The following is a 22062-nucleotide window of genomic DNA, read 5'->3' as shown; positions in this document are numbered from 1 at the left end:
AAGATGACAGACTGAACGAGACAAGTACAGTGTATAGTCTGAAATGTCATGGTTTTGGCTTATATGAAGAAATGCTTCCCTGTAAATTCTTTTTAAAAATTGGAATTACGTGTCAACTGTAGCCCAAGCAGCCTGAGCCTATGCTGTGTGTACACACAGAGTTGTCCTGAGGCTGCAGGATGGGGTAGGGACCCATAAGAAGTAGATATTGATCATGTTTCCATAAAATCTAAGCCCAGTCCATTTGTAATGATGCAGTTAGAAAGGATGGGGCAAAACCTAAAAACCCATCTTAAAAACCTAAGACCTGCTGTTACCTCTCCTTGTTTAAAATAGAGATGAGGCCAATCTTGCAGGCAGAATTCCCATTTACTGTTCAAAAGTGTTGTGTGCAAGCTTCAGGCTGTGTTCAAGTGTTGTGTTCATAGGAGAGACTTCCTTCATTATTTCTTTAAAATTAATGGCAAGCCATAAGAGACTTAGTTCAAAACTGCATCTTAAAAGATTTTTTGCACCTTCATCTAGAAACTTGTGAAGATCTCCCTTTTTCAGGCAGAGGTAGCAGATATTTCCCTGTTTCAACTTGACCAGGAAGCACCAAGACTAGCTTTTCAAATGGCATTTCAGCTGGGAACTTGCCATTTGAGCTAAAACACAGATCCGTGAAAAATTGAAGTGAATGAATAAAGAGAGCTAAACCTTTGAGGGCCACCAAGCTGAAGGGAACAAGGGAAGGGTGCACAGTCAGCACTTCTCAGATGGAGCCCTCAGTCAGCGTTGGTGACTGTTTCCTATTAATGACAGGAGAGATCAAGGAATAATCAGCTACAGTTTTCTAAATATTCCACAGTGAGATCAGCTGAAACAAGCTTTATGTAAAGTGAGTGAGTAGGCCCCAAATATCCTAGCAACTATGATGGACTTTAAATGTGAAATGGTGCGGTTTTAAAAATATTGAATGAGCTTTTACAGCCACTTCTCACAAGGTTAGCTTTTGTAAACTGCTGCAAAGAAGACAGTTAGCTTCCCACAGCAGATGATTTTCACCCACAATTAAATGCAGGTGCAGACCTACTAATTATGTGGTTATCAATCTAAAAATGGTAAAGATGCAGGCATAATTAGTTGTATCCATAGTTTTGTATCCACCGAAGGTCACACTAGAGCATATGCCTGAAACTCAGGTCACCAGCCGATGTCAGGTGTAGTCATTTACCACCACTAAAAGCCACGTCTGCAATTCATGCTACCCACCCTGCAAAATAAAATAAGATGAAATGAGAAAGAAGTATGTGTCTATATCTGTCAATCTATCTATCTCAAGCTTTATTGCAAAGTGTTGTTTCCCAGAGATACACGTTCTTCTGAGAGGTAAAATACCATTTCAAAAAATAAATACGACCAGTCAGACATTCCAGTTTTGACCTTTAACTATTAAAAGGGAGGAAGAATCACTATTCCTTTAAGCTTATTCACACAGTTATTGACTGTGAGCAGTTGGTGAGTAGGAGTCATTTGTGGTCAGACTCACATTTTTATTACTAAATCAGAAAGAAAGGTCTGTATTAAAATCACACTACTTCATCTTCCTGGGAAATGGACTCAAGAGTACAGGCTTGTTTAGGTGTGACCCTGCAGACAAATGGGGCAAAACATTAGCAAGCCAAATGCTTGGTTTAAAACTTCACCAAGTTTATTTGAAAAGGGCAGTGACGATTTTTTTATTTTATGAAAAGTAAAGAGCAGCTTTCCCCATCCCAGGGGGTGGAAGTGGCCTTTCAGCCATCCACCCGATGGGTAAACAAGAGCAGAGAGAGGGAAAAGGAAGCATTAGCAGCCAGAGTGTGCATGATTTATGTTTTGTTAAGCTCAATTAAGTCTCTGGCCAGAACTAACCCATACCATGTCCATTCACATGGGCGTAGACCTCACTAATTACTCTTCTTTTCAATGAAAATTAAATGCTTACTTTACCAGACCATGCATCTTAAATAAAAAGGTCTTTCAGCATCGCCTTTGGAAAAGCAGTGGAAGAAGCAGCAGTGCTGTAAAAAGCCCGGCTGGGGAGTGGTGGGCTCTGTCAGCATGCAGGTCTTTTTATTCTTCCTTATTTACTCATGTGTGGACTGTAGCAAACTGAAGTTTGCTCTACTGAAAAAGAGCCTACTAAGTTTGCTTACTACAGTGGGGAAGGGTGTCATTTGCTTTTATCAGTAATGTATTCTAGTATGCAAAATCAGATCATTAGCCAACCACTGCCTGGAGTGGCTGCACAAAGCATTCATTATCATCCCTGACAAAAATATACAGCAATCGCCTTGAGTTTTGTTTGGTGTTGAAGGACATATAAATACACATGTAACACCATAGTCATAGTGTGCTCAAACCTGCCTGGTGCTCTTATAATATGGGTCTTGCACTAGACCTGTGGTCACATGGGTTTATGGGGAACCAAAACATGGTGCATTCGAAGGGACTTTCTGTCACTGCATTTCCCCTACTTTCAAGTGATCTGTTGAAGAGTGTTTAATCCTTCCTGTTTTGTTTGAACTAGTAAAATAAAAGCACTGACTATAGTTCCTTGGGATTATTAGTTTTACTGTTTTCTCCTTTGACTAGTGAACCTGGTTTCCTCCCCTCCACTATACCTAAAATGTCAGCTAGCAAACCAATTTGTTTTCAGTGCCGTATACAGCCCAGTTCTCTGTTATGTTAAGCCTATTGAAAGATAAACTTCAAGATCAAAGCAAATTTCTGTTCCCATGGTTTATTTCATCTAGACTTTGGAAAGATGTGGGCACTGTGTGCTAAAGATTTACTCCTACTGAGTCTTCTGTTGTTTATCCATTTCAGTTGTTCCATCTGTCAGACCATCTGCCTCCCAATGACCCTTTTTTTTCCCCCCCCATTTGTACTGCAGGTCCATACGTTTCGAGGTCCGCACTGGTGTGAATACTGCGCCAACTTCATGTGGGGTCTCATCGCTCAGGGAGTGAGGTGTTCAGGTAGCCCTTCAACATCTTCTGTCTTTCTGTTGAAATGCTCAGGCGTCCCTCCCACCCCCAGCCTGCACTCCCTGCAGGAGTGGGGGTAGGGATTACTTTAGAAAAGAAGGGAAGAAATCCTCCTGTGCAAGTTAGAGTGCTGTCATTTTCCCCATTAGCTGGTTTAGAAATGAAGCCACCAGCCCTTGGTCGCTGAAGGTGACATCCTTTCAGTAGTACCTTGGTCATGCACATGCCTTGGTGTATATATTAACAATTCTTCTTTATGGTATCATTAAGTTATCCCTGAATATTTTTATGTCTTAAGAAACAACCTTTGGAAATGGCAGAGCCAGCCAGCAGCTAGGCTTCGTAACTCGTCTTTTTGCACCCATGGCTGAGAAGTGCCCTTGTCTGCAAAAAGACTGTCACCTGTCTCCTATAAAAATACCATGTGTTGCTGCAAGCCTTAAGCCCACCTCGAGGAAAAGCAAAAAATACAACCTTCATTTTCCCAGGATTAGTTTTCTGCTGCCTCTGTAATAGTGTCAGCATTTTAACAGCATTTTAATTACTTTAATTTTTTTTGTTCTTTTATAAAAAATAACCCATCCTGCAAAAATGCAATAATCATCATATCGTGAGCGTTTGGATTCAGCAAGTGAAATGGTATTTGGTGCATTGCAAATGGGGTTGCATACCTTCAATCCCTTCCATGTCTCAACAGAATATGGTTCTGTCTTACCTCTCCCTGCCCTGACCCTCGGGCGTTCCTGGTCTCAGACTGGCACCAAACACATCTGCCCCAACATCTGCCTTGCATGGGTAGAGGAGGTTGTTGTTACCTAAAATTTAGATAGCAGTTTGAAGGGTCAAAATACCTTTCACAAATGCAAAGTTTTAATAAGTGCAGTCTCAGTTACTGCTACATCTTGTCTGCCTGTAGATGAATGATGGTAACACAAAGAATATGAGAGGACATTAAAAAAGATGAAAATTAATAGCAATTTGCTTTTCAAGCTATTTGATCTTTAACACAAGTGTGCAAAAACTGACCTCACTAATGGATAGGGCTGTATTTTTTCACATACATAAAATATTAAACTTGTGAAAGGCTTATTTATTTAGTATGAAACATAATACTCTCCCTCATTAAATTACCAGCATTTAACTCTAAGTCGACAGATGCATTTGGATTTAACTTCACATGCTTGGAGAACAGCACTGAAAACAATACAGGGAGGAACCTAACTGCAGCTGCTCCCATTTGTTTAGATTCCACAGAACAATAATGTGTTGTGCAGTAATAACTGTATAGAGAAACACTCAGAAAATACCAATTCCATTAAATGTGTAGGTGTGTTTGTAGTGAGGATATGATTTTGCTTGATTAATATTTTCTAGAGAATAATACCAAAATGTGCTGCAACTAATAGAGACATGTTTACATTTTTAAGAGCTCGGGCAGTAAATCAACGTGAAAAAACAGTAACGTGTCAGTGATGATACTAGACATGTTAAGTCAGCGCAAAAGATACTGTCAATGATGGGCAGGACTGGAAAGGCATTAAAACAGGAATCAGAATTATGTGAGATAATGTAACTCACAGTGGTGGTGTTTTCTTCACTGAAGCTTATAAATTAATTTCGCTGAATATTCGAATCTATTAGAAAAATTCAATTTTTGGAGACCAAGCAGGGATGTTTAATAGAAACCCACTTGTGCAACCAAGAGTAGGATTTGACTCTGGAGTAAGACACCAAGAACCATTTGTAAAATGAACCGCTTCGTTACATCATGCCCTTCACAGCATTTTATATGCCTAAACTGACCTACAGACTAAACACAGGGGACACTTTAGTCACCAGTGAAGTGATGAGACAGGATGGGGAGGCTGCTAATGTGGTAGAGCGAGTCAAAATGCGACACTGCAGAAAAGTGGAAGGGTAAGGGAGGCATGCTGGCTCAAAGCACTGTCCCAATTTGAGTGCTCAGGCGAATCTTAGGTCCTTTGCCCGTTAGCAGTGCTAAGCCCCAGGCTGGCCAGCAGAAGAAAGTCATTACTGTGCTAATTTTACAGAAGGCTAAACTAAAATACTCAGAAGTTAAGTCCCATGTCCTTTCAAACACAGCACCTAGAGCTACATGTCCAGCAGTCAACTGACCCAGACCGCACCAGCGGTCACCTCCAGCTCAGAAGCATGTGAAGGACATTCAGAGCTTATATAGCTTTGTTAACAACTATGCTGGAGTTCACTTTGCCCACCGTAAGTTTTATACAGATTTCCATGCTCATCCTTCTCATCTCCATCTTATTAATTCTAGCTTTGCTGACTGATGAGGAAGTTATGCCCCTTGCTTGATGTGGCCCAAGGAAATAAGTTGTCAGGCAACACCTGCTGGTGTTAGTATTAATTAATTAACCTGGCTAACTTTGGTTACAGACTGTGGGTTGAACGTACATAAGCAGTGCTCCAAATACGTGCCCAACGACTGCCAGCCAGACCTCAAGAGGATAAAGCGAGTCTACTGCTGCGATCTCACCACACTAGTGAAAGCCCACAATACCCAGAGGCCGATGGTTGTGGATTCATGCATTCGAGAGATCGAAGCAAGAGGTTTGTATGCTTCAGAAAGCAGCAGTCACAATTAAATGAAGACAACTTGAATTACATGCTAAGCTAGGACAGGGTAGTATGCTTATGCACACTGAAGACAGGATGAGGGAAGGGGTTTTTTAGTGTAGGTGATACATTGCTTTGCATTAGCTAGGAAGATTAAATCATGACATTTCATAATGAAATTTCCTGAAATGCGTTCTGAAAACATGTCAAAACATGTATTACGTTACACTTCTGAAAGGGGTGAACTTTAAAGTGAACTTTAAGTTCACATTTATGTGTCTTTTTTCATTATTTTCTTTTAACATACCTAGGGACACTTCCAATTTCAGACTAATCAGTTTAAATCAAACCCGTTATTAATAACCTTTCTGGACACTATGGGCAAGAGAACACAGGTGACTGGAAGTGACTCAGACAAGTGAGGTCACAGGCTGCGGCATTTTGTGGTATGTCACAAACCGCACAGGGTTTTGCGTGATGCTCAGGTGCTGACTGATGGATGCCATGGCTCAGGCGGCATGTCACAGCCAAAGCTCCAGCTTGTGACAGGTTTTTGCTACACAGAAGCATGCCAGATTGAAGAAATGCCATATCCCTTCCAACACAACACAGTAATGATCACCTGTTTTTGGTTTGGATAGCAAATGTGTATGTCATGCTGCCCAATAAGCCAAATTTCCCTGTTAGTCATAGCTTCAGCACAGGAATCTCATAATGTTGAATTCATGGCATCACAGTAATCTGCATGGCAACACATTGATACTAGACATAGGGATTTCAAAGCCACGCATCATTTACTGAAATGAATCAAAGATTTACAAGTAAATCCCCTGCACTACTCCATAAAGCTCTACCAGGATTATATCATCATTGCAGGGACAAATAGAAAGAATAGTTTGGACTAAGACAGAAGAGCTTTACTCTGATGATACCGCAGGAGGCTACGTTGCATTTAAGATCTAATCACTTACTGATACATTTATTGATTACGACAAAATCTGCTGCCTGCTGTTTTTTCAACATCTTTAAATTTCTTTAATTGCTGTAGAACTGTGTAAGCTACTGATTTTTTCTTAAGAAAACAAAGTGTATTGGATCTTATACGTAGGTTAGCACTTTGCATAGTCACAATAAGGAGCTCTGGGATAAAAATAAGTAACGTGTGTAACTCTTTGGCTAGCTCTGCCTACTCTGCGGGCTGCCCTGCATTTCATGGTGATGTGGAGCAATGGGGGGAGAGTTGTACAAGTGAGCAGGTCTAGGTCTCTTGTGGTGAAAAAACTGTAGAAGGGAGATACTGATGCAGAGAACAACAGTATCGATCACATCTATCAGCTGTGTATAAATAAAAGTTGAGACCAAAACTGGGAACAAATGTGCTTGTAGATAAAGGCAGTCTTTTCCTTGCCTTGCTATTTATCATTGAGCAACTGGCAAAAGGAAAGGAGATCTCTAAAGTCTTATTAATTATAGCCAAATCCAGGAAAATCTCCCACATAAAATAAATAAGTCATAATAACATCACATGCGCCACCATTAGCAAATTGCAATACTTTCCTCTAACATAATCAACTGTGTACCTAGCAAAATCAGAAAGTACAAATTCTAAAATTATGTAATCCTTTAAAAAACTTAAGATTACCTTGATCCTTCCTTAAACGCTCCAGAGTTTCACATTACAATTAATATTTTGCTATACTTACTAGATCTGTTGTTCTTGCTTTATTGTTTTTAAGCCTGAATATTTGTTGGTTACTGAAGCAAAGTTAACCAAGAACTTTTTGTTTCAGGTTTAAAGTCCGAGGGCCTCTATAGAGTCTCAGGCTTCACTGAACACATTGAAGATGTGAAAATGGCCTTTGATCGAGGTATACCATTTTTTAATCTTGTACAATGTTAATATAAGATTTCAGTCCTAGGACTTTTCAGCTCTTCTTGTGTTTATGTAGGTACTGTGGTAATGAAACTGGCATATAAGCAGAAGTACAGAAAGCAACCTGTCTTTTCTGAGTTCTTAAATTAATCTGTACTACTTTTCATAAGAAGAAATCATATTTCATAGTTGGAAGGAATAGTTTAACAGTAAGTAATGGCAGGCAGAAGGCTAAGTGCTCCGTGGACAGGATGATTGCTCAACCAAACAGCACAGCCTTGGCTCTTTGTTCAAGTACAAGCCTAGACAGTACCAGGGGAAAGCTCTTAGTCCTATCTTTAGTAGTCTCAGTGCTTTACAACACAATAATCTATTTATGAGTTTAAGAACAAGGAACTCCAACCAGGAAGTCATTCTGCCTGTAGCCTTGTAGAAAGCACCGCACCACAGTGCACATGATTGCATCTGCTCAACAGATGAGAGGAGCACTGGGGAGATTGGTTGTATAGCATATTGAAAAACTAATGAATAAATCACTGCCTGTTAATCATGATTACCATCCTAGTAGCCCTTCTGAACTGATTTAGCTGCTTCCCTTGGTTCTGGTTGTGCACGCAGTCTTTGCACACAGGACTAATTTTATGTATGTTAGTGGGTGCAGAGTAGGGCCTTCATCAACAGAAAATACATTTTCAAGTACATTTAAGAAGTTACATATTCTTCTCCTTTTGCTTAAATAGTGCTTTCCTTCCTACTTGAGTTTTTCAGGTGTTACCTCTGCCATGTTAGGGAATAGGGTCAGACACAGCCCCATGATTGCGAGCCCATGGGCGAGGCAGGGCCAGGTAAAGCCAGGAAGGCGGCCTGTGGGTCAGGATACCAACCAGAAGGGTGCATGGCCAAGCGCAGGCATGGCCATGACCCAGCTGGAGACAGCTATGATGTTGCTCAGGCAGGGACTAGTGGCCCTGGGGGCCCATGGGCAGAAGGTTTGGGGGCTTCAGGGGAGGCTGGGCAGGCCCAACAAGGTCTATGGGTGGCACATCTTACACTTACTGTGCCTGAATACTTTTTTGTTTGGAGGCGGTTTGTCACACAGATGTCAGTGGCAAAGTCCAACTAGGAAATTCCAAAGTGACTGATTTCTTGCTATAGTGAAATATCCGTTCAAAAATAATACATATTTTTAAATGTGTTGGATGCTGCAGTAGTGAAGATATGCATATATACACAAAGGTCAGCCATGATTTGGGTGAAAGACATGCACAGTGACGTAACTGCTATCATAGGAAGATGTATGTTGCAAGTGTGCACATGAAGCTACTGAGAGTCACAGTCCTTGTAGGTCCCACTCTGCTCCCCACAGGTAGATCTGGCCTGGCAAACCCTCTGTTCTGTGTATTAATTCTCCTCTATGTGTACCAACCTGAATGAAACCCAGAAGGAGAAGCGCAGGCTGCAGAGGGAAGAGTTTGAAGAAAGCAGATGGAAATTTATATCTGAGGATGACTTGAATACTGCTGCAGCTGTAGTTCCTTTGCAAATGCTTTGAACCATTGGAGCCAGTTCAGTTTTACAGACAGTATAACTTTTATTATCGCATATACTCATGGCATAATCTGGTGGCAATACACACTTGAATTAGACCCACAGCAAGGAAGAAAGTGTGATTTAGTGGCAAAGAAGGCAGCACCTAGAAACAAGAAGAGTAAGGTCACTAGCAGTATCAGATTTCCAAAGAAATGGATAAACATGGAAGCAGAGAAGCCAAGAACTGAGTCTGTACACACAGGCTGTGGGGAAAACCATTGGCATAAATTGATAAAAAGCTGTGTCTTCATCTTCTTTTAACAATCTCGTGAGGGAAAAGGGATAGGAAAGGAGAACATTGCCATTAATAATGCTAAAAGCAGTGAAACAGTGAACAAAACCTTGTTATGAGAACTGTATGACTACAGTGTTGCTGAGACCAGAAGCTGAGAACTTCACTTTACAGTTCTGAAAATGTTTTCTCCCTGAACTAAGATGGAGAAGCAGGAGTCAGGTTTTTGGGGTTGGGTTTGTTGGGGTTTTTTTTGCAGTAAGGGATTTAAAGAAAACCAAAACAAATTTTTTGTTCTGACTTGTGGACTGTGCAGCTACAAGGTGTTTGTCAGCTGGCAGAAGGTTGAATTGGCAAGACACTTCCAATCTGACAGATCAGGGCTTGCTTCTCTGTCAGATCCAAGTTTACAGAGACAGGGACCCACCCTACCTTCTGCATCCCAGCCCCCCAGGTAGGAACATTGCTTTTCTGGTGCCCAGTTACCCCTCCTTAGCCTTAGGAGCCAGAGCAGGAGGGAGTGGACTATCCCAAGGATGTGGAATATCCCAGATCTCTGTCCCAGGTGACAGACCTGGGAGAGAAGGGAGCTGAGAGCCAGGTTGCAGGTCTCACCTCCAGCAACACCTGGAAGGTTTTTGTTCAAATTTCATTTTCTGCCCAGAAAGTGAAGTTTGTGGGAGTTTTACAGAACTGTTGTTCCACGTTCACTACATAAAATTAACATATTTTTTGCAAAAGTTAAAAAAAAAAAGAATGAAAATTCATGTCTGAAATATAAAATGGAAAATTCCTGATCAGGTCTGGTTAATAGGTGGGTGTTGCAGCAGAAGTGGCCGTATCTGTGGCCAGGTCACTATCTTAGACAGGGATCTCTGGCATTACAGAGGTCCCTTCCTGCCCATCACTTCCAAGTCAGTCCCCAGGCACCTGGCTAGAATGCCAGTATGCTTTTGCATCTCTGGAAATACAGCTTTTATTAAATAGGTTTGAAAATAAACAAGCAAGGTGTCCTCCCATTTACTGTGCAGGATGCATCCTTCAAATAATGCCATTAAGCTTTTTGGTTTCCCAAGCTTTTTAGAATCATAGAACCACAGAATGGTTTGGGTTGGAAGGGACCTTTAGAGGTCATCTAGTCCAACCCCCCTGCAGTGAGCAGGGACATCTTCAACTAGACCAGGTTGCTCAGAGCCCCGTCCGGCCTGACCTTGAATGTTTCTAGGGATGGGGCTTCCACAACCTCTCTGGGCAACCCATTCCAGGGTTTCACCACCCTCATTGTAAAAACTTTTTTCCTTATATCCAGTCTAAATCTACCCTCCTTTGGTTTAAAAGCATTACCCCTTCTCCCATTACAGTAGGCCTTGCTAAAGAGGTTTCCCCCATCCTTCCTATAGTCCCCCTTTAAGTACTGAAAGGCCACAATAAGGTCTCCCCGCAGCCTTCTCTTCTCCAGGTTGAACAACCCCAACTCTCTCAGCCTGTCCTCCTAGGAGAGGTGCTCCGGCCCTCAGATCATTTTTGTGGCCTCCTCTGGACCGGTTCCAACAGTTCCATGTCCTTATGTTGAGGGCTCCATTGCTGGACACTGTACAGCAATGGGGGGGTCTCACCAGAGCAGAGCAGAGGGACAGAATCACCTCCCTCGACCTGCTGGCCACGCTTCTTTTGATGCAGCCCAGGATACTGTTGGCCTTCTGGGCTGCAAGCGCACATTGTTGGCTCATGTCCAGCTTTTCGTCAAGCCACAGGAGCCAGAAGACACTATGATACAGGGAGGAAGAGCAGGGGTTGACTTGACCGTAGGGTGCCTCTCCTGCTGATTTTTAAGTGCAGCTGAAGAGGCACAATGAAGAGAAGCCAGCCTTCCCTCTACCTAATTCAGCTTTGCCAAAGGCGCACTCACTTGCTGCTTCCGAAGAATTATAGTGAGAACAGAAAAGCAAAGGCAGGTTTGAAAGTTAACATCTCGGGAAGAGAATGGCAACCCACATAATATTATTTGGGCCCAATGAAGCTGTGATAGTTGATTTTAAAACAGGGAGAAGTTGGTCCTCATCTGATTTAAACTAAGACTCCCTTCCAAAGCCAAACCAGTGTAAATACCCTTACTGTAAATTAGTGTTAAGCGCTCTGAGGCACTGACAATGTTCCATTTTAGTGATTTTTGTAATGAAAAGGAGGGAATAATGTGGATTTATTTAATCTGGTGAATGTTGGTGCTATAGAGCGACAGTTGATCTCTGTCAGCGTTGTTGAGCTGTGGCGTTGTGCATCCAGAAAACCCTCATTGTGCACTTTATCCACAGAGCTGCCATTGTCACCAGTGCATTCTGTCCCCCCACTTGTTTGTACGACTGGCTAGTACAATACACTCGCTAAAAATATTATGCTGTTAAATATTACATGAGTACTTAGAGGCATCCTAACTCGCTCCTTTGCCAGCGTAGCTGAAAACCTGTCAAATGCCAAATCCAAGAAAAACCACAAAGAAGCACGTTAGCATGGCAAAGGTTGTGCAATAAAAACAAAGCGTTAAGGGAAAAGGAACTTAAGTAGAAATGTAATTCAGTATTCAGAGGGCATAGCTGAGGCTTTAAGAATGTAATACTCATTCCATTTCATTCTCTAATAAAACTGTTGATGTATTTCTATGGCATCCAAAGTCAGCTGAAACCTTTAAGGAACAGAATAAAGACTTTCTTTGTCTTGAGATATTAAAACTTCAACATAATGCAACAGAATATGTTGAGAGTCAAAGTTACAAGGAAAGAGAAATGACAGGGTTTGGGTAGGATTAAGTTTGTAAAGCTGAAATGAACTATATGTTTGTAATCCAAAATTTAAAAAACAAAAAGATTGTATTAACATATGGCCACTGCAATGATACTGAAAATACTAATTACAATCTGAGGAAAGTTACTGTATTGAAGAGTGAAAAAAAATATTGTGGTAATGCAGAAAGCACCATATAAAATAGATGTAGTTCATACAGTATGCTGCTGCAGAGGATCCTCTATGAAATATTTGTCATGGCTTTACCAGCAATGAGTTAACTTTTCTTTCTTAGTGCTTTGGATTTTAAGTGTGGTTAAATAGAAAATACAAATCAAATCCAGGAATTTGGGAAGCATAGGAAATAAGTGCAGCCTGCCAAGGGCCTTCAGTTGCTGAAACTGAAAGGAGGAGGGGAAAAAAAAACCAGGCAATCCAAAATCTACCGAAGGAAAATAAAAATCCGTCTTCCCCTACATACCCACTGCAGAAGTGTGTAGGTATAACAGATGTATTGTTACACTCACTTTAAAATAATCTTCAGTGTGTTTCCAATAGATGTACATTTGTCTCTGAAGTGAAAAATCTTTGACTCATGAATTAATGCGGTTTTTTCCTATAGTAAGCAAATATGTAAATAACAGATATGCTTGAAGTACATTCTAGTTTGAAGTACCTCTAGCTGAAGTGCCCCTTTAAGGAAGCTTGCTGGGCTGCTTTGTAAAAGTACTAAATAAATAACTCTTCCATTTAGTTTACTGGTGACCTGGATAATAGAAGTAACCTTCTGCTTGCTGTATCTGTTCTGATGCAGCTGCTGGCTCCTTGGAGGTATCTGTTTTCAGTGGAGCATTTTGAGTGCTCAGTGTCCATCAATTAAATAGAGCTCTCCACACAAAGCTTTACAAGACTAATGCTACAGTGCCTGGAACGTGTGGATTAAACAAAAGATTGGGGCAGTGTAAACATCCTCCTAGGGCTTATTCATGCTGTATTAAATTAAATGCTGATGGATGTATTCAGACTGCTCAGCTGCATCAAGAAAGGCTGCTTGTTTTAAACACTTAAGCATATAATCTCCTCTTGAAAAGAGCATGTAGTGCTATTAGTCTTAATGAGAATTATGTGCATACATTGGACAGGACATATCCCTTCAAGATTAATGCCATAGGTTTGTATAAAATGTCTACAATCAATATAAACTCTCTTACTCCGCTGTGAAAGCCTTTATCAACATCTTAGACGCTGTGTATCAAGCACACCCACTCATCTGTCTGTATCAGGGCATGTCTACAAGCTGTAGTTATCGCAAGACAAGCAAGGTGATGGGTTTACAGCATGTCAGCGCCTCAGTGGTAACAGCCCAAGCTTGTGCTTGCACCTCCTGGCACATACAAGCAAAATCCCCTCTGTTGTTCAAGCAAGCATAACCTCACATTGCCCCCACTCACCATATGGTCCTGATCTTCACCACCTCCTGTGAGGGAAGCACTATTATCCTCACTTGAAAGGTGGTGAGTAAGGACTGAGGGGTATAACTGATCTCAAAAAGGCCTGAGGTAAAGCTGGGGATTAAATCCAGACAGCCTCAGCCCCCGTTTGACCAGTGTCCTACCCCATCTTTTTACTGGAAGACCACCAAGGACAGGCCGCAGGAGGGGAGGACAGCAGAATTTCTCCATCTGGAGAAAAACGTGGGTATGAGGGTACTAGATAGTACAGAACAGATGTAGTCATTTGAACTTGAAAAAGAACAGAGATCCAGCCTTGCTGCTAGTTCTTGTACTTTCACTTGTGGCAAGCCATGCGCTGGTCAAGGGCTTACCAGCTACACTTGTAAATATAAAGCTTATGTGATTAAAAGTGCTTCATAATGGAGTTCTGACTACTGTATTATAATAAGTGGCAAACAAAATGTATGTCATTTCTGTTGCTTAATTCATCTATTTAGTTGTTCATCCATTACAAGTATCCATATTCATTTAACAAATTGCAATCCACATTTCAGAATAACTTGTATAACTAAATGTCTATTTAAATTCAAATCTTTACTATATATAAATCAGTCAAATATGAAGACATTAGAGGACATCCAGAAAAAGAGGCGGCTTTCTTCCTAGCTAATTAATGTAGATAGATTGGTGCAGGACTTACAACATTTGGATGTTTACAACATCCAATCACAATATTGGTGATTTTTCTTATTGGTCTCCTGAGGGTCATTGGAAATTTACGTTATTTCTCTGTGTCTCTGTTTCCCGAAGTGAAAATGAAAAGAATGGTTCATACTCCTGTGCACGGATCTGTGGGTACAAAATACAACATCAGAACAAGTTATTAATAGCTTATTTTCAGTGAATAGATGGGCCAAGTTCAACAAATATATTATTAGTATGATTTTTCATCCAGCATTAAAACATTATATGTGAGATGGTACACAGCAGATATTGCTGATGCAATCACCAGCCTCTCCAAAACATGTAAGCAAATAAACTGTTTACTGTAAGATAAAGAAACTACCATTCCTTATTCGTATACTGTAAAGTTGGTAGCAATATATTCTCATTTAAGGCTTCCACATGCTTTCAGGTTGTTTTTTCTTGTCAGGTTGGACACAATAAATCTGAATTAGAAGCCTAGCCTCGCTTCAGTCAAAATTAGCCTGGTTTCAAAAAGATTTCTTTCTCCTCTTCTAGATGGTGAAAAGGCTGATATTTCTGCCAGTATTTATCCAGACATAAACATCATTGCCGGAGCACTGAAGCTATACTTCAGAGACTTACCGATTCCCGTGATCACCTACGACACCTACTCCAAGTTCATAGAGGCAGCAAGTAAGTATTGCATGGTAATTTGTACCGATTTTAATTACACTTCCTGTCCATAAAGCTGTCCATGTTAAAGAAAAAGAAAGACAGGCAACAATTGGAAGCAAGGGCATTGTCCTGTTCATTACTTCTCTGCCTCACCCATCTTCCACATGACACTTTTGCCTGAATGTTATTGCGGATGGGACATCGTACAGGTACATCCCAGGGCTGGTGTCACGGCCGCAGATGCATGCAAGACTGGGTCTTAGCAAAAAATGTTAAAGACCTGAGGTGTCTTAAGAAGTAGCATGCTTTCTTCTTTGAAAAGTATCCTTAGCAATTTTGAAATGGCACCCAGCATATGGATAAGCAGCAGGAAGAGCGGTCTGTCTGTGTGACTGTGCCACCTTCCCTTCCCCTCTGGCTTACCCCACCTTGCACTCCCCATGCAACCCCAGATACCTCTCTCCTGCACTCTCCTCCTTCTCCTCCTTGGCAGAGAAATTATTCTTGCTCGTCACTAGTCCTATGAAGAACATGCCCAGAGGAAGCACTTCCTATCACGTCAATAAACCAATCTCTTAAAAGGAGGACATGGAGATTCTTAATCTTGTAAAATTTCAAGCTCCTGGTACCATTTGTATGGAAAGTCCTGCAGCAAATATAACTCCAACTGAGTTCACAGCTTAGGAATCCATACTCTCCATGTAAAATACATGTAAATCCTGCTCAGATTTTAGAGAGATTGCCAAATGAGCATAGATGCTCTCTGATCGCTGACACCTACATATTTAAAGATGTTCAGAAATCTTTGTTCATGTAATTCCATTTTCAATCTCTACCTAAACATATATTGAAGCACAGGCTCTAAAGCATATATCCACACTCCCAGCTGGTGTTGAAGGCTAATGGAAGAAATCTTATTTCAGACTTTAAAGAGTCAGTTCCAGGCAGAGTATTAGGAAGCGCTTAATGAAGCTTGGATACTGTACCTATACAGGCCTGTAGATAGAGCTACAGACCATAGAGATGAGTATTGAGTGGTCTTTGTTGCTGATTTCTTTGTAAAGCCTTTTTTTTTTTTTTTCAGGATGCAGAAGTTGCTGATAAGCTCCATGTTTATGAGTTTAATATTTATCCCTCCAAGCACAGTCAGTGGCTTGCAAATGACTCCATAATAATAACTTGGCTTCCTGAATTATTGGTGTTTACAAATGGAAAGCCCTATTAACATTAATGCTGTTCGGTGTTTTTTCAGAAATCTCCAATCCTGATGAACGACTAGAAGCAATACATGAAGTGTTGATGTTACTCCCTGCTGCTCACTACGAGACACTTAGATACCTAATGATTCATCTCAAAAAGTGAGTTAATTGGCATGTAGGATAATTCTTGAAGAGCTTATCAATTTTGTGCTTTGGAAGAGAGATATTACTGAAAGTACCAATAAAGCTTCCATTAGGGCACTGCCACTAAAGTAATAATGTTACAAATAAACAGGCAAGCTATGCTTGTATAAATGCATATAAGCTATGCACATGTATAGCACAGACCCTTTTGCTGGCAGATCACTGCAAGCCTTTGAAGAGTTAATTGAGATTTGCCGTGTTTCTCTGAGGCCGATAATATCTGAAAAATACCAGAGTGGTAGGTAGTTTAGAGATGTGCTAGATGTGCTGCAGCAAGTCACTTGATCACACTCTGCGTCTGCCTCCCCTTAGCTCCTGGTTTGTCTTCCTGAACGATAACCCTAAAAGGAAAGAGCTGTCTCTTATGAGTTGTTTGCTCATATCACAGTTAAGCCAAGATTCAAGTAGGGCCTATTTTTGTACAACTAGTAAAAGCAATACAGGCCCTTACCAGTTATTTCCTATCTCTTTTTGTTTTAAACACGCTCTGCCTCATTTGCTTTCCAAAGATTCTTTAGTCATAAGGCATACAAAATTTTCAAAAGTGCCTAAATTTCATTTTTGATCTCTTCTTAGTTGTCCCACTACTTGCAGCATGGTTGCAAATTTGGAGCATTTTCTGGGTTTGATGTGCACTATTCCGCCATATTAATGCCAACGTGAAAAGAAAAAGACCTTAACTCATGTAAAATTGCATCAGAGAGCTTATGTGAAGTGCATTTCATGCTCAATCAGGTTCTCATTATGCAGAGACGTTTTCTCATTTTGGATCAGCTCAGGTCATTACAACTGAGTAATTTTACCGTTCGATGAGATGTTACCTGGGCATGCAGGAGCTTCTCTGGACTCTGCAGAAATGAGATGTGCAAACGCCCCCCCCCTTGTCAGCGCATATGCATGGACAACTCAGGATGAACCATGCTGGCTTTTAAGGAGGCCTGTGGAGGCTGTAGACAAGCAACCCGTAAACAGAATCAGTACTTCCATGTCCCGGCAGCAAATTTTTAATAGCCAAGTATTGACTTGCCTTCCTTCTTTCTCATGAACTGCAGTAGGTGCTTTGGTTCAGCTGTTGAGCTGAAGTACTGATGAGACAAAAATAGTCCAAACAGCTGATGAAGCTTTCTTTCTCAAACATCTGCAAGTCACACAATGAATTTTCTCTCCTTTCCCAAATCGTAGCTTTCAGTGCCTGCACAGAAATCTAGTACGTATCAGTTCTCACAGAGAACCTGTCAGAGAGATCTGAATGCAAAAGAGGGAAGGATTCTTCAGGTTCAGACTATGCTGTTCTGTAGATTAAACATAAAATCCCAAGTCCAGACCCATAGGGCTGGCTCTTCCTGCTGGAGAAAACACGCACTGGTGTCAGGGAGTCTGTTTATGTATGGACTGCAGGATCACTGCAGGATCACAGCTGCTACACCAGCGCTGTTTCTCAACAGAAAAGAAACTGCACTGAGCTGCTGTTTAAAGCACTTCATATTTCTTTATCAAATGGAAGGGACACTAAATTGAGCTCAATCAAAGTTGGGTTTTATATTGCTTTTGAAATATTAGAGCTACTTTCCCTGAATCTGTTTATTGTCTTTCTTCCTCCTCCATGGAAAGAATAACCTAGTGCAGTCAGGAAAATCCAGCAGAGGACAATATCAGCAATGAAAAATGAGCTTGTCAGTCAATTAATTAATTGTTTTCTTCAGTTAAATGGAGCATTCTTTCTGATAATCTTTTGCTCAGAACTGGAGGAAATACAATAGCATGAGCAGTCCCCCCTGTGGTGAAATACATACAACTCCATCCATGCTGATGTTGCAGTGAAGCTGTGCGGCTGAGTCTTCTCTGTGTTCACCCCAGGCCATGCAAGAAGCCCCACACTCCTGCACAGGGGTGCTGGGTCGATGCATGTGGCATTGCATAGCTGTTCGACTTCTCTGCTGCATACAGCCATGGATGCAAGGCAGTGTTAGACATACACTTGCACAGAGGCGGCTTCACCTAGGCAACCTTGGTTTGTCTTTTCTCCTTGTAAAGCACAGCTAGCATATCTGTGCTAGAAGATGAGGGCATGTCTGTGAGCAGGGGCACAGATGGACTTCTATCCTGAAAGCAAAGAGGGACAGTGTTTTTCTGTGACAGAGCCACTCTGCAGAGAGCCAACAGTAGAAAAAAAAAACGTAATCATATAAGGACCTTGCAAACAAGGGAAGACCAGATTACTTTGTGCTCCCCTGACGGCATGAGTGAATCCACCGCTGCTGAGCTGGGACTTGCCATGGCCAGGGGTGGTCTCAGCTGTTTCCGAGAAAGCTGGTTCCAAAATCAGATGTGCTCCATCTTGGCAGAGGAGTTGTGTGTGGAGAAGATGTGAAACCTCACCTGTGCTCTGCTTAGTAATGGCAAGTGTCTGGTCCGTGAGGGACTGTGACCGATTAAGGGACCACAGCTGCCTCTACACGGCAGTGCAAGAGCACCCACTCTCAGGACCAAATTCAAATGCCAAAGACCTGCTGGGATAACACGGGTGTGATCCAGCTCTATTACCTGGAGGGAAACCCCGAGCACATTTCGCATTTTCAAGCCAGGCTAAGGGGTGACTTCTGTGCACCCTTGGCAGCCTGCATTTGCACCAGCCACACGTAGCCTACCTTTTTTTGATGTGAAGTGGACTACAGATTAAGATGCATATATTCTTTTCTTCTGAGAAGTAAACAAATACTTACTTTTTTTTCCCCTTCTTTTAGGGTTACCTTGCATGAGAAGGAGAATTTTATGAATGCTGAAAACCTGGGAATAGTGTTTGGGCCTACTTTAATGAGACCTCCAGAGGACAGTACCCTTGCTACGCTGAACGACATGCGGTACCAGAAGTTAATTGTGCAGATTTTAATAGAAAATGAAGATGTTCTTTTTTAGACAGAGAGAGGCGTATCTTCAAAGCCATTTGTTTTAAAATAATTAGTTTGAAGGAAAAGCAACATTTCTTTAAATTTTTTTAAACATAAAGGAAAAGTTCCTTGACTGCACTTCAATTTCTGCAAAGTTGCAGATGGATGCCAAAATGTTTAGGGAAAGCCTATGTCTCATAGACATATGCCTCTTTGTAGAAGGGAAAAAAAAAGGTCAGAAAAAATCCTCTTACCTTGTATCTTTTGCCTTGCCTCAGATGTATATTTGTTTTGAGAAGTTGCAAACAATTTTATTGTTAACTTATTAAGAAACACAAAGCATATTTTAATAAGGCTAGAGAAGTGAAAAGGTACTTAATCAGTGTTTCTTGTATACGCCTATACATTTCCCTCTCCATGCGACATAATTATATATGTCAATTGTGAAACAGAACCTATATTATAAAGATATTTTTACTTTACCTAGCTGAAAGAATGGCATTTTATTTTAGCAAACTATAAATCAATGCGGTGCATTGATTATTTTCCACATAATTCTTTCCTGCATTTTTGCTATGATATATTGAAAACAATTACCACTAATGCAGTATTATCCTGACATACCTCTTTCATTGCAAGTGTTTTAAAGGAGAATTCTTTTCTTGTGTGTATTCCAGCTTTCCTTAGGTTTCTTTGCATTTAGGCACTAGCACCTAAGATTGTACACTTTTAGCCATTAGAGACTTCCCAAAACATATAGTATTTTCTATTCTTTTTTTGGTTTTACTCCCATGTAAAATATGGTATTGAGAATTTTTCAGAAGTCCTGGTGGTCGTATCAGTTTCATGTGCCAGATTTTTCTTGGATTACAGTAATATGTAAGTTAAGTGATGCTGGGACACTGGATATTTTCTGGCCTTGTTGAAAAGTTAGCACTTTTTTGGGTTAATTATGAAGGATTTGGTTTATCTGTAAAAACTGAGTTATGTTTTGTCATGTTTCTCTATTTATAAACGTACAGTAAATCTGCTAAAAATGTAGGTATTTATCTTGAATGTGTTTCCTGATGGTTTGTTTAAAAAAAAAAAAAAAGAAGGAATGTGTAGGAAATGTGGGAGTTGGTAAATTTAATTATTACCAAATTTTAATATTTTTCTCCCCTCACAAACATTGACCGACAGAGTTCATAGTCTAACTGCAACTTATTCCTAATGTTAAAACTGTTTCTCAGCATGAGATGTTTCTGCAAGCATAGAAAATCAACATACTTTACTACCAAACTCAATTTTCAATACAAAAAAAATTATAATAATCCCTCATCTTGATTGTTTGTATCATATGCTTGGTAACTCAGTGATGCAGTTTCCTGAATTATTTCAGGGAGTGCATGTTTCTATTCAAACTGAAAAACATGTGTAACTATGATAATGAAGGGAGGTGGAGGGTATGACTGTAAATTTGTCGTCTTCTAGAGAAATAACTAAGGGCTAGATAGATTAACCCAGATTGCAGAGCAAATGCTAAATAGTCTGAGTTCCCAATACTTCCATAGATCCTCCTGCCTTGTACAGGACTATTTGTTGTAGGTTATGTACTACTTAATGCTGTCATAAAAATGATCTGGAAATGGTTTTATTTTGTGAAGTGAAATATGCTTTGTAATTTATGATAGTGTAAATGGAAGGAAAAATCCCATTAAATGTGTTAAAGACTTCTGGTGTCTGTCACTCTGACCACATGGCAAGCTGCCAAATGAAAATCAATCGCTAATTACCATCCTGACATTGCTGGAAACTTTCCTACTTGGAAAACTTAGAACAGTTTGCCTGAATGTCAGCAGTTTCAGATTGGCACTTGGATGCCCATACTACCACAGCCAAGCCGATGCACACATTTATTTTCTACGACTACCCTGAACCACCCGTGTAAAACTTCAAGCAAGCGATGAATTGCAATATCAGTCCAATCAATTTCTAAGAATCAATGCCATCAGAGCACTTTTCCACTCCCTCGAATGCAGGCATTTGACTAACAATGATTTTCTTTATTTTTTCTGGTCAGTTCAGTAATAAGTTATTTTTTTAAGGCAAGAACAGTTTCTTAGCACCATTTTTTATTTTTGCAGGAAGACAAACAAGCCGTTCTGCTTCTCCCTTTCCCTCTACCATCAGCAAACTAGTAGCTTTGCCACATCTCGCAGTCTGGGGTCTTCAACACATGCCCCATCCTAAGGATTCAATGACAGTACAAAGCAGTGTGTTTAGAAATACCCATGCATAGTAGCTTTGGAGGGCAGAAGTTTCTAATGTGTTGGATGGAGGGAAGAGTATGATTCTGCATCTTAAAACACAATTATCTAATGAATTGTCCGTGTTTGTCTCAGCTAACCAATGGTCAGCATCCTCAGGGGCATACTGAGTGTATGGAGGACCTTGTCCCCTCCATGCTTCCTCAGTGCTGCACACTTTATCTCTTACGTCAGACTCGCTGTGGCCATCACCCCGGCACCTGGGGCTGAGCAGCACCTCTGAGATCTGATTGTCTCTGTTCCAAATTCACCCTTCAGGGAAATAAACAGCTGGCAGACTTTTCTCTGCAAAACTGACTGCTAAAGCAGAAGACAAAGCATGTATCTCTGCAATGCAAGCCCATACTGCAGTACTTGGGAGAAATGTCTGACTGACTGGATCTTCCGTTTGCTTCAAAGCATGCAGCAGAGTGTGATGACTATCTCCCATGAGGCACTACTAGAGGGTGGTAAGAGTCATTTGAAAGATGCTCCGGGAGTCTGCGTTTCAGCTGATGTAATTTCCCTGCGAGGTCATTTCATCTTGAGGGGAATGCAGCTCTGCTCCTCTGCAAGCAGGTGAGA

General features: G+C 40.9%; 1 protein-coding gene across 2 annotated transcripts in view; it reads left to right on the top strand.

Annotated features, from left to right (window-relative positions):
* CHN2 (chimerin 2) overlaps positions 1 to 20904 on the top strand; it is a 164622-nt gene extending 143718 nt beyond the window's left edge. For both annotated transcript variants that reach the window (XM_064444341.1, XM_064444340.1), the window contains 6 exons: positions 2921 to 3005; positions 5430 to 5603; positions 7400 to 7477; positions 14779 to 14916; positions 16151 to 16256; positions 19046 to 20904. In XM_064444341.1, the coding sequence (XP_064300411.1) occupies positions 2921 to 3005; positions 5430 to 5603; positions 7400 to 7477; positions 14779 to 14916; positions 16151 to 16256; positions 19046 to 19217 (753 nt within the window). In that variant the 3' untranslated portion in view covers positions 19218 to 20904. The remainder of the gene's footprint in view (positions 1 to 2920; positions 3006 to 5429; positions 5604 to 7399; positions 7478 to 14778; positions 14917 to 16150; positions 16257 to 19045) is intronic.
* The last annotated feature ends 1158 nt before the right edge of the window (positions 20905 to 22062 follow it).

Source organism: Phalacrocorax carbo, chromosome 2 (assembly GCF_963921805.1).
Source record: "Phalacrocorax carbo chromosome 2, bPhaCar2.1, whole genome shotgun sequence".
Taxonomy (NCBI): domain Eukaryota; kingdom Metazoa; phylum Chordata; class Aves; order Suliformes; family Phalacrocoracidae; genus Phalacrocorax; species Phalacrocorax carbo.
This window is presented reverse-complemented; position numbering and strand designations above follow the sequence as displayed.